Source organism: Scyliorhinus canicula, chromosome 1 (assembly GCF_902713615.1).
Source record: "Scyliorhinus canicula chromosome 1, sScyCan1.1, whole genome shotgun sequence".
Classification (NCBI taxonomy): Eukaryota; Metazoa; Chordata; class Chondrichthyes; order Carcharhiniformes; family Scyliorhinidae; genus Scyliorhinus; species Scyliorhinus canicula.
Genome location: NC_052146.1, coordinates 216,924,855 through 216,942,062, shown reverse-complemented (window position 1 = coordinate 216,942,062; position 17,208 = coordinate 216,924,855). Strand labels below are relative to the sequence as shown.

Below are 17,208 nucleotides of genomic sequence, written 5' to 3'. Positions count from 1 at the left end.
CAGATTTAGGATGAATGGACGTGGTTTAGGGTGAATAGGCGTGGCTTAGGTTGACGACGTAGTTTAGGATGAATGGGCGGGGTTTATGATGAATGGGCGGGGTTTCTGTTAAGGGAAGTTGATGTGACTCTGTGGGCGGGGCTGTGACGACATCCGTTGGCGGGGCGACACATGCATCAATGGGCGTTGTGATGACGTCATGGGGGGGGTCGGGCAATGCGCGCGCAGTGGGGGCGGGACTGTCTGGGTGGAGTGGCCACAGAGAGAGACGGGCAGAGGCAATGGGAGCCGGGGGAGAGCGGCCGCGGTGACCGGCGGGGGAGAGCGGCCCCGCGGCCTGAGGTAAGCTTATTGCAACCAGTGCCAGGCCGGGGAGGAAGCCCCGAGGTTCAGGCTGGGCTGGAGCCGGACTGATCATGAGGGAGCGCGGCCTAACCGCCAGTCCCTGTCCCAGGGCGATCGGGCCTCTGGTCAGGGAGCTCCTGCGGCCTTCTGTCCCTCACCTGGAGCCGCGCCTGTTCCAGGTGGAAAGCCCCGGAGCTCCAGGCGCGGCTGAGGGGGATGAGGGCCTCGGGCTCTCCGCTCCCTCTCAGCAGCTGTCATCGTGAGATCGCGGGTGGCTCTCGATCTACCCTGTCCGGGAGAGCTCACCTCCTTCCCCCTGTCATTGCAGAGAGTTCCCAGCAATGCCCAACCAGCCAGCGAGTGAGGGGAAGTAACCTTGAAGCTGAGTAGTTATTGCTAGTGATCTAACCTGTTCACTGGTGTGTTACAGGTTTCTGTAGCTTAATTATTGATTTTAAATTATTTGCACAGTATTCGTATTACATGATGATCTGTTTATACTGATCAAATCTTAAATTGGCAGAAATGTGCATTTCCCTGAAGCCAGTATTTGTAAACTTAATCAAGAGCCTAGATAACATAGGATAAACTGAACAGTGCACCATGTATGCCTTTTAAAACCCACGACTTCTCTACAAATGAGCAACAACAAAGTTAAAACTAACCTCAAATAACTTTTGTTTTGTTAGACCATTTTTTGTGGGGAATTTGGCATTTTTATGTTAGGTTAATCAAATTAATCACTTTTTAAAGTTATTTTTGGCATTCTAGTGAAATGTCCCATTTTTCAAATGCCACCGTTTAGAGTTCTGTTTATGATGAACAGCAATATCCTTCTACAAACAGCACATTGACAAGCATTTTCATTTCTTATTTAGTTAATCATTTACTCTGAAAGCAGTTGATAATATAGACACCTAGTCAGTAGTTTTTGGCAATGACACAAGGACCCAATTTCCATATTCATGGAATTCTTATAGTGTAGAAGGGGGTCATTTGGTCCATTGAATTGGCAGTGACCCTCTGAAACAGTACTCTACTGAGTCCCACTTCCTGTCCTACCCTGCAACCCCACCTAACTTGCATATCTTTGGACACTATAGGGCAATTTATGGGCAATCCATCCATACTGCACATCTATGGATAAACACGTTTTTCAGTGCTTGGGAAATATTTAAATATGAGGAACATATTTGATTCAGAAATTATCCAAACTTTATTTCCATTTTTAAATCCAAATAAATAATTGGATAGTGGTCTAATAGTTTTTACGGTTATACACAGTATGCATCCTCTTTCTCTCAAACTATGATACTGCTTTTAGATTTCTCTGTGCTATCTTGCTCTGGTCAGACTATTATGGATTGGTGTAAGATGCATATTCAGTGAGGATGTGTCAGCTGCTATAGCATTTCGGGCTATGGAGGACACTGTTACTCTGTGTTGTCCTCTCAACAGTGGTTCAATTTCAATGTTGTATTTGGTTATTGGCATTTGAATAAGCAGTGTGTGGTTGGTGATAGCTGGAAAATGTTGGGAGGATTCCAGGCATTTGGGAGTTTTTATGGAAGTGGGGAGGAAAGTGGAGAAGCGATGCTGATATCCTTCTGATGTTGATATCCATGAAATGTACAGAATTAGTGTTTGTAAGCAGGGTCCTGTTAGCTGATTAAACAAACAATGGAAAAATATCTCAAGACCAGTTAGAACTGCCAGTGAAACCTCAGTTTTCTAAGTGACAAAGATTTATCAGTAGGACAAGTGATTGACAGTTTGCAAATTTCCACATTTACTGCATGTAGTGCGATTTGCTGTGTAAGCACCATAGTTATACATCAAAGTCGAGGTGGCAGTGACAATGTTTACTGAGCACATCACATGGCCTTATAGAGATCTCCATATTACAGTAGAAAAACAGCAGGAGCAGCAATGCTCATATTTCACCATACTGTAAATTTTAGTAACTTTTTAATCAGTTGAATCGATGGATCATATGAGAAAAATTATTTGTCTGAGCGAAATGGGATTGCATCTTTTTATTTGTTTGGTTATAGCTGTTTGATTTGTGGTTATGTGGAAATTAATTAAAAATCTAAGTCTGTCTTTATTGATTGTGTTTCATGTAGGGGAACATTACTGATTTCATGGCAATTGGAATTAAAGAAATTGATATTTACTATACCTCATATCTTTAATTATTTATGGCTGATTCGCAGCTGCATATTGATGAGATGCTCTCTCCAAGTAATTTTTGAGTATGTTGAACTATATTTTCATTCATCGCTCAAAGTCCTTGCTCTATCAGCTAGCGAGGGTGATCACCATAATGTAAAGGCACCCAAGTGTATTGGACTTGTGTCCAACTTAACAGAACTTCACTTTATGTATGTATTGCTTTGTGACATGTCTAACCGTGCGAAAATGTGAATATTATTTGTAGATCTCCAATTGTGGAAGCACAAAAATATAGTGAGCTGAGCAAACAAAAGGAGAACATTAAATAAATTAATTGTAATGAGGGGAAAAAGAGGTTCAGAAATAAGGTTATACAGGAAAAAAATGAACAGAAATTTTAGTAAAAGTGTAGAATGGCAGACTCAGATGAATAATCAAAACTACAAAAATAAAATGTGAATGTGTACATGTAGTAAGACTTCAAAGCTGACCAGTTCTTGGCTGTTATAGTTATAAAATTGTGAAAAAAATTATACAATAGTTAGCCATGAAAAATGCTATGTTCTGCATCATTCTACAAAATTTCCCAATTTAAATATAATGCCTGCAGTTAAAACTGTGATGAGCATAAGGTTTTCAGATATTGAAAATGATACCTTTGTAATTTTTAGTGAAATTATTTTTTGTGTGAAACTGCTTAGGCAATGAACATGTTCCCATAAGCCATATAGTGCAGTGTCCTATGAGGCCACAATCTAAGCAATATGCAACATGATCAGTGGTCATCTCGGTGCATCATGAGATTGTTGAGTAACATATACTTCCTGTCTAGAATCATGAACCTACAGGCAAATCAATTTCTTACAAATATGGATTGAGAAATAACCAAACAGTTGACAAATAATTTTGTTCTTCTAAGTGTAGAAAGTGGTGGAAAATGTCAGTGGAGTTGTGTTTACAAAGCTTCTGCCCTTCCTGCTGCAACTGACCTTCAACTTTATTGTTCATGTAGTATGCAGTTGCCACCAATTTTTCACAACTGGAGCCTCAATTGTGCATGTCTCCTATACTACTGGGTGCAACTACTCTTTAAAAATTTTTTTAAAAATCCAATTAAGGGGCAATTTAGTGTGGCCAATCCACCTACCCTGCACATCTTTTGGGTTGTGGGGGTGAGACCCATGCAGACACCGGGAGAATGTGCAAACTCCACACGGACAGTGACCCGGGGCCAGGATCGAACCAGGGTCCTCAGCGCCGTGAGACAGCAGTGCTAGCATATGTGTTGCCCTTAGTAGCGGAACTGCTCTTAACTGTCTATGGAAACTTAGGGGCTGGAAACCAGGGGCTGGTTTAGCTTTGGGGCTAGTTTAGCTCACTGAGCTAAATCGCTGGCTTTTAAAGCAGGCCAGCAGCACGGTTCGATTCCCGTACCAGTCTCCCCGGACAGGCGCCGGAATGTGGTGACTAGGGGCTTTTCACAGTAACTTCATTGAAGCCTACTCATGACAATAAGCGATTTTCATTTCATTTCAATTTGGCCATTACATTTTATGCCAGGGGACTTACAGTTTTAAAATCCCAAATAATAACCAATAGCTACTGCTTATGATATTGTTTGCCAGTTCAGTATTTACATCATAAATAATTGTAATCTTTGTTGAGATATGTGGCTTGTATGATTTTGTGTGATGCACTGGAGTTGAAAGGAGAAAGTTGCTAGTGGTGTGACAGGTAACAAGTCATTTGTTGGAATTTGCTTGAGGTGGGGTTTGGTCTTTGCTGTCATTTTTTCGCCATTGTTGCTTGGAGTTCATCATTGGATGCATTACCTAACTGAGAATCTGAGTATTGGTGATACCTTTCCCACACATTGCTTTGATTGATCTTACATTAGAAGTAGAAATAGTTTAAGCGAATTTTAGTATTTTTATAATGTGTTGGTGTGCTTGATGTGTGTGCATGATTTCCGAAAATGTTTTTCACTCTTTCAGCCCCAGTTCTAAATCTGGCAGCAGGTTATTTCAAAATTCAATTTTATCGCTCATCCCTAATTGGGGGACTTTTTTTTAAAGAGTCAACTGCATTGCTCTAAAGAACAACAATAAACAATGGTGTCATGATTATCATTAGACTTTCAATTCCAGATTTTTATTGAATTCAAATCTGCATTGGTGGGATTCGTACCCAGGTCCCCAGAGCATTATCGTGGGTCTCTGGAATACTAGTCCAGTGACAATGCCACTGCCTCCCCTACTTTAATTTCAGTACCTATTACCTTTTAAAAACATTTTAATGAAAGTTTTTCATTTTAGACAATACAAAATAAATAAATCTGTGTTGACCAGATACAATTTACAAAGGTCTACATTGGAAATAATCTTCAGTGCCTATTACAACTTGCATCATATCTTCACGTTTAAAATGCCATTGTATTCACCGGGCCGAGGTTTGAACCCGACCCCGGGTCATTGTCTGTGTGGAGTTTGCACACTCCCCCGTGTCTGCGTGGGCTCACCCACGCAACCCAAAAAGATGTGCAGGGTAGGTGGATTGGCCCAAATTACCCCTTAATTGGACAAAAATAATTGGGTACGTAAATGCATATTATACATCTTGTGTATATGAATAATTAACTGTTGACCATTACTCATTAAACCTGCAATGTCTACATTGTTTGTAAATCTCAGTGTGGATGTTTTTGTACATGAACTTTATGGTATGTTGGTTATTGCATACCATGATCTCCACTGCTCGTAGAAAAATAATTTCCACAATATTCAAAATATAAATATGTGCAAGTGACTACGAGGTTATAATTTTATTTTTATGGTTCTGATAGATCTTGGCTTTACTGCTGTGCATAATTGCCACTTAAATTTCTTAATTCCTTGGTCTTCATTGTGAAGCAATGTTTGGAGCTATACTTGTATTAAAAGTGGATGCAAACTGCTTAATCTGGAATGATTTAAATGGATGTGTAAATATTAATTTTTCTCGTAAACTTTGTATTAACTTGTTTAAAATTCATTCTAAATTCTCAATTGCAATCCGTTTTCACTCAACTTGCATGAATGGCAATCTAGTTTTAATAGGAATTAACTTCTATTTAATTCTTTTTTGAGTGCATGAAAGTCAAATGCTGCTTTAACTGTCTAATTCGAATTACTGACCTATTTGTGGTCGGAAACAGTCAGAATAGACTGATGTATTTTACGTTGATTCTATTAAGTTTTCTACTTTACATCCAGTTAACTTTTCTTCCTCAAATGTAATTTTCAAAGATGTTACTGATGTTTAGATTTTAGAAACTTCTGTGTTTGGTGTTGAACAGATAACTTCAGAAAATAATGTACAAGGTATTACTTTACAATTTTGTACGTTTCCACAAAGAGTAAAGTTGCGATAAGACAGAAGTGTAGCCAATAAAGTTACTTTAAAACACAGGAGCAAAACATAGTGCCGAGTATGTTGGTGCTCAGGTTTGATTTCTGGGTGCCAGTTGTGGGGGATCTTTAGCAGAAGCATCCCAATAAGTGGGAAGGAGAATCAGATGGGTACGTTATTGAAATGCGTACCAGTATTTTCTAGTGTGGTTGTGAGTGACGTTAGCTAAAGCCGGGGAACAGCTTGCACATCTACACCCGTAACCACTTTCCATGCAAGAACATGAAAGAAAACATTAACAAAAATAAAGATGTTAAAACGTGTCCTGAATTTAAAAATGACTGGACTTCTTATGGGGCATTTAACACCAAAATCAATAATGCATAAGGGAACCAGTGCAAGGTTACAGTACACAGGACATGACTCGTGTTTCCACTAAGATATTTGCCATAGATATCATGGTCCCATCAGCTTTTACATGTTGCATTTAGCTGCAAAATCTTTGCTCATAATGTATATTTGTATTGTGTCGAACATGATCCTTCTGTCTTGAATCTCTTCACCCTCCCCATTTTACGGTACTTGTACATATTTTGTAATTTCAAGGATTCCATTATGTAAATGCAGATCATTTGCACAATACTGTTTGAATGAACTGCTAATTTTGCAGAATGTACAGAATTGCCCCTGTTAAGTGTGGGGTTTTGGGACCGGTTTAGCTCCATCATGGGCCATCTTGGCTGCCATGTCTTTGGCCATGTAGGCCACATCATCTAGAAAATCTGCTTCTCCATCTCCCTCGCCTCCTTCATGCCCTTGCTTAAAACCCATTTCTTATTCCAAACATTTTGCTCTCCAGTTATCTCCTTTCTTCAGCATACTTATTTTGCTTATGTTTAAGTTCCTTGGGCATCTGTTCTGTGTTAAAGGTGCTACAAATTTATTAGCCTTGGTTGTCTCTGTCACAGAAGTTGTGGGTTAAACCCCTTTTTAGAGATTTGAGCACAGACTCTGGGCTCACACTTCAGGGCAGTACCAAGAAAACAGCAAATTGGTGTAGGTATTGATTTTTAGATAAACAGTTAAATTGATGGCCTTGTGCCCCTGAGGTGGATATAAATACCACAAACTGCTTTCTGAAGGCAAACAGGGGTGTTTTCCTGGTATCTGGGCCAATGTTTGTTCTTCAATAATACCATGAGAAACAGATTAACTGGTTGTTTATCTCATTGCTGTTTTGGGACCTTGCTCTCCATAAATTGGCTGCTGTTTTTCCTGGGATTACAACATTGACTGCCTTTCAGAAGTAACTGATTGACTGTGAAGTCACTTCAGGGATCCTGAGAATGTGGAACATGCTATGTAAAGTCAAATTTGTTCTTTTATTCTTGATATAAATGCAATTGTCTCTTGGCTTCCGATATGTAGCACTTTATTCTTGGCTGCATTAAATTTCATCCGCACTGTTCTGACTATATCCATATACCATCTACCTAATTCTGTAAATTCTGATCTTCTCTGGTTCCTCTTTGTATAGCATAATATATTTCATTTTAAACAAAGTTGAAAACATACAAAGAGGGATAGAGCCGATCTATATCCAGAAGCATGGAATTCAAGTGTGCTGACACTTAAAAAGTCCTGGCGTTCTTACTGAAGATAACTAATACTGAATAAATTGAAATGCCAAGTTTGCAACATTAAGCATTAGACTGCTGTTTTGATGTTTGGATTTTTATGAAGCTCACAATTTGCATTGCTTGCTTACTGATGGGCATAGTCGTTTACAGAATTTTTGGAACTTTTTTCGCCATCTTTGGAAAATTGTCTCCCACTTACATAGCAGAAATCAAAGAACTTCAGATAAAAACAAGGGGGCAGCACAATTACAAAACTCTGGGACATATTTTATATGAATTGAGCAACTGCCTAGTGTTATGCTAACTGTTTGCGTTTGAATTGCAGCCTGTAAATAAATTCAAATGAGATATTTTAGCAGAATTTAAAATAATCAGTTGCTATTCTTAATTTACTTTAATTGGTGAGGCTGTAAATGCTTGAAGTCACATTTGCAAGCATTATGGTCTCATTTAACCTTTCATAGAATTTACAGTGCAGAAGGAGGCCATTCGGCCCATCAAGTCTGCCCGGCCCTTGGAAAGAGCACCCTACCCAAGGTCAACACCCCCACCCAACACTAAGGGCAATTTTGGACACTAAGGGCAATTTACCATGGCCAATCCACCTAACCTGCACATCTTTGGACTGTGGGAGGAAACTGGAACTCCCGGAGGAAACTCACGCGCGCACGGGGAGGATGTGCAGACTCCGCACAGACAGTGACCCAAGCCGGAATCGAACCTGGGACCCTGGAGCTGTGAAGCAATTGCGCTATCCACAATGCTACCGTGCTGCCCTTTGCTGCAGTTCGCTTGTTAACATTACCTTCCTGCAACCTAACGTCCAGTCCACCCTTTTTAATATATAAATCCCCAATTATTTCTAAAATCATTTGACGTCACTTCAGTGTTTAATTTTGATTTTTGTGTTTGTAATTGGTCTCCTATCAAAATTTGTACAATGAGTGAGTGACCTTGTGGGTGATTTCCATGAACTCTGTTGCCAGTATTCCTCTGCATATTGCTGGCTGGAAATGTGCTTGTGCAGCAAGATTAATAATGCTGGAACCTGTTCTCTAAGGCAAGATGCTGCACATTTACAGGGCTCTTCACCTGACCATTTTAACTAGAATTGACAAACTAACTGCAGGTAGCTCTGGGACAGCAAATCTATGGCTGCAGGTTATAGGAAGTTCTGCCGAAGCATCCTCTAGGTGCGCTTGTGATTCTCTGAAGATTTCCTTCAGTACTGTAATCCACAGCTTTGCATCTTGTAAACTGATTTAGTCAACATTTTCTATTCTGTTTAAATTATATCAGAATAAGCCAACTTTGCTTCTCTGTTACCCATATCATTGTTTGCTGTTAAATTAAAAAGTTAACATGTATAGATTGGAACAGTGATTGAATTGTTTTTGCATTTGTCCAGTTATCTGCTGTCCTTTAACCTGAAGATTAGAGTTGGTTTTGATTTAGTGTGCAATTCCATCGATCAGCCAGTATTCATACCTACACAACTGACAGTTGTGTGTCAGTTTATTTAAATAGGAAGTTTAAAGATTTTTTAGATCCCATTTATGTTTGCCTCTAGTTCCGCATGGAAAATTTATTCTGGGAGGTGAATATGATTTACAGTTAATTTCCAGAATGGTTACATGAGTTTAATACTGGTTTGGTTAGCAGTGACTATTGAATGAATTTATCTGAAATATCAAGTTCTGGATTTCTAATGTTAACTTCTGTTCTTCTCTGCAGGTGTAACAAACTGACCGAGGGGAAACATCATGGAACCAGAAGTTATTACAATGTATTCTTCGTCACCACCACCATTAGACGATGGGACTGAAATTGATGATGAGGAGTTTGGTGAATTTGGTGGTTTTTCAGGAGTTGGTAGTTCAACCCTTGGTTATGCTGATTTTGATTTGGAAGACCACCATGGGAACTTTTTGCCCCAGAACCATTTTGTGCCTGGTCATGAATACTCCAGTCATACAGATGTATTTGCTGACTTCCATTCAGCAAATGCCAGTGAGGGCAAAGACTTTATTTCAGGCTTCTCAAGATCTGCAGAAGGAATGCCAATGCCAAATGAATTATCTATAAGTACTGACAAAGATCTAGTTCGATCAAAATCTTCAAGAAATGATTTTGATTATACGGCAACGGAACAAACAATGGAATCCATAAAACAAATGGAAGTAACTGCTAGATTTGATAGCCTGGCCGAGGATGCTCATGCAATAGATTCAGAACCAGGAGAGCACTGTAATGGTCAAAAGAACAACCCAGAAAATCTGACAAATGGATACCCAATAAAAGATTCAACACACTCTCAGGGAATAGAAAATATGGACAACACAAGTGACCAAACAACTGCAAATGCTCACGTTTCAGAACACTGGTCAGAGTCTGTGCCTAGACCAATTGAGGACTTTGCTGCATTTTCTGCATTTTCAAATGTTAAAGAGCCTCCCAATTTAACAGAAGAAAATACAAGTGGGTCTCTGTCTACTACCAGTAAAGCACCACTAAAAGAGTATGATTCTGGCAATCATTCAGCTTTCGGGGAACTGCCAAATGTTCAGGTCAGTTTGAACTTTGCAGCGGATTGTGATCAACTGAAAGTGACTTCAAGTTGTAAGAGTGAGAATGGTAATGTTACAAGTGCAGATGTAGACCACACCCAAAGCAGCTCCTCTGAACATAGCACTTCAGCTGACACAAACATTGCTAACAATAATTGGAACTCATCCGAATCAATGGAGCATGTTGAAACCAGGGATCAAAGTGCTCAGCACTCAGTTCATGAAATGTTGGACGAAGTGGAAGAAACCACTACCACAGAAATTAAAGGGATTCAATTAGTTGTAGACCGATCAGAGAGTAAAGATCAAGATATACCAGAGCTGGAAACGTGTATTCATGATCAGGAAGAGTATGGTGATTTTACAAACAATGTTGTGTGTGAAATGTCTACAATTGAACACGGCCATGTTGCAGTCAGTGATGAACAACCGGAAGCTGATATGACACGGCCAGAGGAAAATGAGTCTGATCATTTTGGAATTTCAAGAGGCAACTTTTCACAAGATGGTGATTGTTCAACTTTTAGTCCGGTGTTGCATTCTGATCCTACGGATGATGATTTTGGAACAGTTGATGTGCATTGTGTGAACTCTGACAGCAAAGCAGCTTCGAAGTTGACAACCGACGAGTTGTCAATATTTCGGGAACCTGGTGTGAAAGACGGGTTTGGTGACTTTGGTAGCGTGAGCACCAACTCTGTAAAAACGTTTGCTAATATGTCTGACTCTCCAGCTGAGAAGGAGGTGGAAATGGAGCATGAAGGTGATCTGGAGTTTGGTGAGCACGGGACTGCCACCACAGTTAGAAAGACTGATGAGGAGGAGGATTTTGGAGAATTTGGGTTCATTCAGGAAGATAAAAATGGGTCTAAGTTTGCAGGATTTAAAAGTGATGAAGACTTTTCAACGGGTGGACAAGACACCGAGTGGAATGCTTTTGGGGATTCAGTGGCTGAAAGTACATCGTGGGCAGCATTTGGTGACGAGCAGTCTCTTGATACCTTTAAAGAAGAAATGAGTCAGTGCAGCAGGACAGAACCTGCCCTTTCCAGTAACACCCAGTTGACTGGCTGGGCAGACCCTACTTCTGTCCAACCAATTGAAGAAAGGACAAGAATTAAGAGTTCAAGTCCAGTGGAAGAGTCTATGTCACAAGTAAGTGTTGCTGATGTTGAAATATTGGTCTAAGAACAATAAATTAGTCAACTTTGCTGCGTTATGATATTATAACTAAACACCACAGAAAACGTAAGCTTTTAAAACTCAGTCTACATCTTTTCTTAACATTGCTTTTGAAGGTGATAGGTAAGCGACCTTTCCCGAGGTCTTTAAAAGCTTTGCTTTATTGCTGGCTGCTAGTTAATATTTAAGAATAGTCTGGAACAGTTCATCTACCAGTTTTATCCACTCTGTGGGGAAAGTGATTGGTTTTGACTTGGCATCAGTGAATGGGAAATCAGCTTTTGGGAGATGTGGATGCAAAGCTCATCTGATTTGAGTGGGCCAATATTTGGAGCAATATTTGGAGCTATATCTATAAAATGTGTTGCTCAACTTTATTACTCCTTTTGTGAACTGTAAGTTGTATTGTATCCTGATTTTTGAGAACATTGTACATGGTGTTTTGTAATGTTTATGTATCCGATCTTCTGAAACATTAGGTGTGTACTGATGGAAACACTGTTAATAAATAGTATAAAAATGTCTGTGGTATAATGAGTCTAGCAGAATGTACCTGCCCAATGGACTTGTGCACAGAGAAGAGCAGGAATATGCAACTCAAAACAATTAATTTGAGCAACTGTTTAACATTGCTACAGAGTGGTTTTTACTTTGCGTTGTGGTAAGTCTGTATTGTGTAAATGAGTTAAGACCTCACTGAGTTCAGAGTCAATTGGAGTGCTTACTTCAAGGAATTTTAACTGACTTTGTTGAAGTATCAGGGTGGCCCCTGACCCCAGATTTAGGCTCCATTGACACTAAACTCTGGAGCCAATGTGAAGCAAAATCACTTGTATCAACTTTGCAATTGCAGTGTACATGCAATATAAAAAGTGAAATTAAGGTGGGAAAGGGAATTTAAAAAAGCAAGCCATCTTGCAGTTTATTTATAGGGACAGTGTATAGAAAGGTAAGTTTGTAAATGCTTCTCATAATTGGTAAGGCTGCAGTTGGATTACTGTTGGACTCCCCATCGTAGAAAATAAATTTTAGCCATGCAAAGAAGCAATGTCATGTCAATGGATCGACACCAGAGTTATGGTTTTAATAGACATTGGGTGCCGATGGTAGCATGAGCTCAGCGGTCGCACAAAAGGTGGCTCTCGCATTAAATCTACGACAATGGCCTGCTAACCCCAGCAAACGGGCATCAAAAGCGCCACCCCCACCTACCCCGCATGCTCTACCCTGCCAAGCTATGGGTTACATACCAGGGGAAGAAACATTATTTTGATGCCCCAAAGGAAGCCAACATAGTTATCCAGAAGAACGGTCTGGGCAAACAGCGATAGAGCGCAATGGCCAGAATATGGGCCTCAAAAAGACGAGTGGGGCAGAGAAGAACACGGGCAAAGGCACGGAGAAAGTGGGGGTGGGGGAATAAACAGTTAGGGGATCCTGGCTAGTGGAGGAGCCGCTGTACTAGCGAGCAAGCTGGTGTACGGGAGTATATGGGAGGGAGAGAGCTCCTGGCAAAAGGGAAGGGGAAACAAAGGACAAAGAGAGGTGGGTGGAGGATGCAGAGAAAGGGGTAAAGCCAAAGGGCAAGGTGGGGGACTAGGAGGGATGAGTAAAGGGGCGGGGGGTACAGGGGGAGAAATAGAGGTGGGGGTGGAGAGTAGAATGTTGATTGCAACAGTCAACACGTGGAGATGGCGAAAAAGAGGAAGCCGTCAGCGGCCACCATGAAGGGGACCTGGGGGTGGAACAGTTCCTCGACAGACTGGATATAGCAATGGTGGGGGAGGACAGGAAGCACCGCTGGAGCGGGGAAATCATGGAATGCACCAGTTCAATTCAGTCAGGGAAAACCAGGACTGGATGGGTTCCCGGTAGACATTGACGAGAAATTCACTGCAGTGGTGGTCCCGCACCTGCGGGAGATGTTCAGGACTCACTGTCAAAGGGGGCCCTGCCACCCATGCTGGTCCAGGCCTAGATCTCACTGATCACTGCCAAAAAAGACAAAGACACAATGGAGCATGGATCATACAGACCCATAAATGTGGAAGCGAAAGCACTGGCAAGGCCTTGGACAATTGACTGCCAGAGGTGATCGCGGAAGATCAGACTGGTTTTGGTAAGGCAGACAATTAACAGCGAACATCAGACGCCTGCTTAACATAATAACGACCCTAACCGGGGAGAGGACGCCAGAGGTGATCGTCTCCCTGTACGCTGATGAAGCCTCCGATTGAGTAGAGTGGAGGTTCCTCCATTGAGGTGCTTGAACGGTTTGGGGTTTGGAGCAGGGTTCATGAAGCATATGGACGAACACTTCCAGTTGCACAGGGGAGCAAGGCATGCGATGCCTGCTATCCCCGCTCCTGTTTACAGTGGCAATCGAGCCACTGGCTATCTCCCTTAGATCAGCGGATTGGTGAACGTCATTTCGAGAGGGGACAGAGAGCATAGAGTCTTGCTCTATGCAGATGACCTTCTCCTCTACCTGTCAAACCCCCTAGTCAGCATGGGAAAGATAACCGGACTCCTTAGGGAGTTTGGTGCCTTCTCAGGTTACAAACTCAACTTGGGAAAGAGCAAAATCTTCCCGGTGAACCCCCGAAAGAGAGAAGTGGAGCTGGAGGAACTGCCTTTTAAAGTGACTCAAACCAAGTTCAGGTACCTGGGGATTAAAGTGGCCCACACCTGGACGAGGCTTCACAAATGGAACCTCTCCAGCCTGATGGACAGGGACCTGCAAAGATGGGACTCGCTCCCTCTTTCACAGGCTGAAAGGGTACAGACAGTCAAAATGAATGTGATGCCTAGGTTCCTCTTCATGTTCAGATCACTCCTGATTTTCATCCCCAAATCCTCCTTCACCAGGGTTGACAAGTTAATCATTGCCTTCATCTTGGGGGGGGAAGTGTCCCTAGGATACAGAAGACCATCTTGCAACTAGGGCAACGTGTGGGAGGCCTGGCCCTACCGAATCTTCAATATTCCCACTGGGCAGCAAATGCGGAGAGGGTAAAGGGCTGGCTAAGGGGACCGGAATCGGACTGGGTCCAAATAGAGGAGGCCTCCTGCACGGGATGTCTCTTCGAGCGCTAGCCACCGCTCCACTCCTTCCCCCCCCCCCCCCCCCCCCCCCCCCCCCCCACACACACACACACACACACACACACACACACACACACACTCACTCTCCAGGAGCCCAGTAGTAGTAGCTACCCTAAGCACATGGTTCGGAGACGACGAGCATGGCGACATCTGCAGATGACTCGTAGAAAAAGTCAGGACCCCACTGGACAAGACCAGATGGAAATACGGGGAGGAGATGGGCATGGAGATAGGAAGAGGACTTTGGATCAAGGCGCTGCACAGGATCAACTCCACTTCCTCCTGCTCCGGGCTAAGTCTGATGCAGCTCACGGTGGTGCAGAGTGCACCGTACCAAGACACGCATGAACAGGTCCTTCCTGGAGGTGGAGGATAAGTGTGAGCGGTGTCGGTGGGGCTCAGCCAGCCACACCCACAGGGAGTTCTGGATGGTCTTTGAGGATATGTCCTGGGTGGTGGGGGTCGAGATGGAGCCACGCCCATCTGTGGTGGTCTTCGGGATGTCAGAACACCCAGAGCTTTGGATGGGGAAGGGGCCGGATGCCCTGGCCTGATCACCAGGTGAAATCATCTGCCAGGTTGGAGGTCGGCAGCGCCACCCAGGGTCTCAGAATGGCTCTCTGATCTGGCCGAGTTCTGAGACTAGAAAAAATAAAATTTGCAATAAGAGGGTCTGAGATGAAGTTCCACAAGGCATGAAAAAAGTTCACAAGCCTCTTCACAATCTGTTCACAACCAGCAGCTAGCAGCCAAGCGAGGGTAAGGACTCAGCAATGTATTTAAATATATCGGCAAAGCTGGGTATCCCAGTAAGAACCCGTCAAAATATTGTACAAATGAATGCTATTGTAAATAATGTAAAATTGTACTGGGACCTCGGTACAGACACTGTGACAGCGTGGTGCTCATCATGTTTTGTCGGTTTTATTCTGTTAACTTCTATTCTTGTATTGTTCTTTGTCTGCAAAGCTGTTTTTAAATACAAATGGCATTAAAAATATTTTCAAATAAGAAATAGACATCAGGCTAAGTTCATTGGAATAGAGATGGTTACATGGATCGTGAGGAGTTCAAATTAGTAAAGGGCTGTGTTACAAATTAAAGGTTATTTCTAATGGTTGACCAATTAGTAACAAGGGCACATACAAAATCTATCAATGCTAGATGCATGAAAGTCATGGAATACCTTGCCATTTGTGGTATTGAAGTTCAGCTTGAGAGGATGAGAAATATTTAAGAAACAGGCAGGTAGAAAAGTAGTTAGCTCAACTCGTTTGGAAGGGGCAAGGAACCAAATACTGACACTGGCATGATTCATAAAATAATGGTGTAAGATTTCTTACTATTGAAACTTTACTACGGGTGTCGCTCATAGCCTCAGGGCAGCACGGTGACACAGTGGTTAGCGCTGCTGACTCACAGGGTCCCAGGTTCAAATCTGACCTTGGGTCACTGTCTGTGGAGTTTGCACTTTCTCCCTGTGTCTGGGTGGGTTTCCTCCCACAGTCCAAAGATGCCAGGTTAGGTGGATTGGCCATGCTAAATTGCCCCTTGGTGTTCAAAAGGTTGGCTCGGGTTACTGGGTTCTGGGGATAGGGTGGAAGCGTGGGCTTGGGTAGAATGCTCTTTCCAAGGGCCGGTGAAGACTCGATGGGCCAAATGGCCTCCTTCTGCACTGTAAATTCTATGAAATGAATATTCAGGTGAATGGATAAGGATGTTAATGAAGCAGGCAGCTTTGCCCTGGTTGATGTCTGGAATGTTGCACCCATCCAGGCAAGTGGTAAAATTTCATCATGCCACTGACTGTCTTGTCGATAATTGAGATTTGGGGCAATCAAGAGATGAGTCACTCACAGCAGAATACCCACCTCCGACCTGCTGTAAGTAGCCATGGAAGTTATATATTTTGTTCACATGAATTGCTGGTCAACAGTGCATGTTGATGCTGGGGGGACTCGGTGATGATAATTTCGTTGAATGTCATGGGGAGGTAGTTAGATTCTCGCTTGTTGAAGGTGACCATTGCCTGGCACTTGTGTGCTACAAATTTACTTGACACTTACTAGCCTAAGCCTGGGTGTTGTTCAGGTCCTTCATGTGGACACGGTCTGCCTCATAGTCTTTGGAATTGTGAATGGAGTTGAATGTTTCGCAGTCATCAGCGAATAGCCTAGCTTTGGAGAGAGGGAAGTTCATTGAATCAGCTGAAGATAGTTGGGCTAGGACACAACCCTGAAGACTCCTGCTCGGATGCCCTGAGGCTAAGTGATTAGTTTCAGACTATTATAACTACCTTCATTTGAACCAGGTATGATTCCAGCCAAGATGGGTTTTCTCCATCATCATCACCATTGTCTCCAGGCTTCCTAAGGCCCCTTGAAGGTCACTTAGTAGGATTACAGGGCAGTAATTAGCTTAGTTGGATATGTTTTGCTTTTTGTAGACTGGGCATAACTAAGCAATTTTTCATTACCTGATGCCTGTGTTGTAGCTGTACTGCAACAATGTGGCTAGGGGTATGGCTAATTCTGGAGTACTGGTCTACATTGTAACCAGGAGGTGGGAGCCAATAGTCATTACTATGTTTCTTGATGTAATGCAGAATTAATTTTGACATTTCGGATTGTAGGGACCTCTGGAGGAGGCCAGAAGGATTATCCACTCGTTAAGTTGGCTGAAGATGGTTGGGGATGTTTTGCCTGCCAGTCCGTTGTCTAATTGACCACTTGCAATATGGCAGGACTATAGAGCTTTGACTGTGTTCATTGAGATTGTTTGGCAGTGACATGCTGTTAAATATGCAT

The 17,208-nt window shown here is 42.4% G+C and overlaps 1 protein-coding gene across 1 annotated transcript in view; it reads left to right on the top strand.

Moving 5' to 3' along the window:
- Positions 1–210: 210 nt before the first annotated feature.
- The window catches only part of LOC119971697 (aftiphilin-like), an 89,764-nt gene continuing 72,766 nt past the window's right edge, over positions 211–17,208 (top strand). Inside the window, exons 1-2 of the mRNA XM_038807606.1 lie at positions 211–342; positions 9,282–11,269. Coding sequence (XP_038663534.1) covers positions 9,311–11,269 — 1,959 coding nt within the window. The 5' untranslated portion in view covers positions 211–342; positions 9,282–9,310. The remainder of the gene's footprint in view (positions 343–9,281; positions 11,270–17,208) is intronic.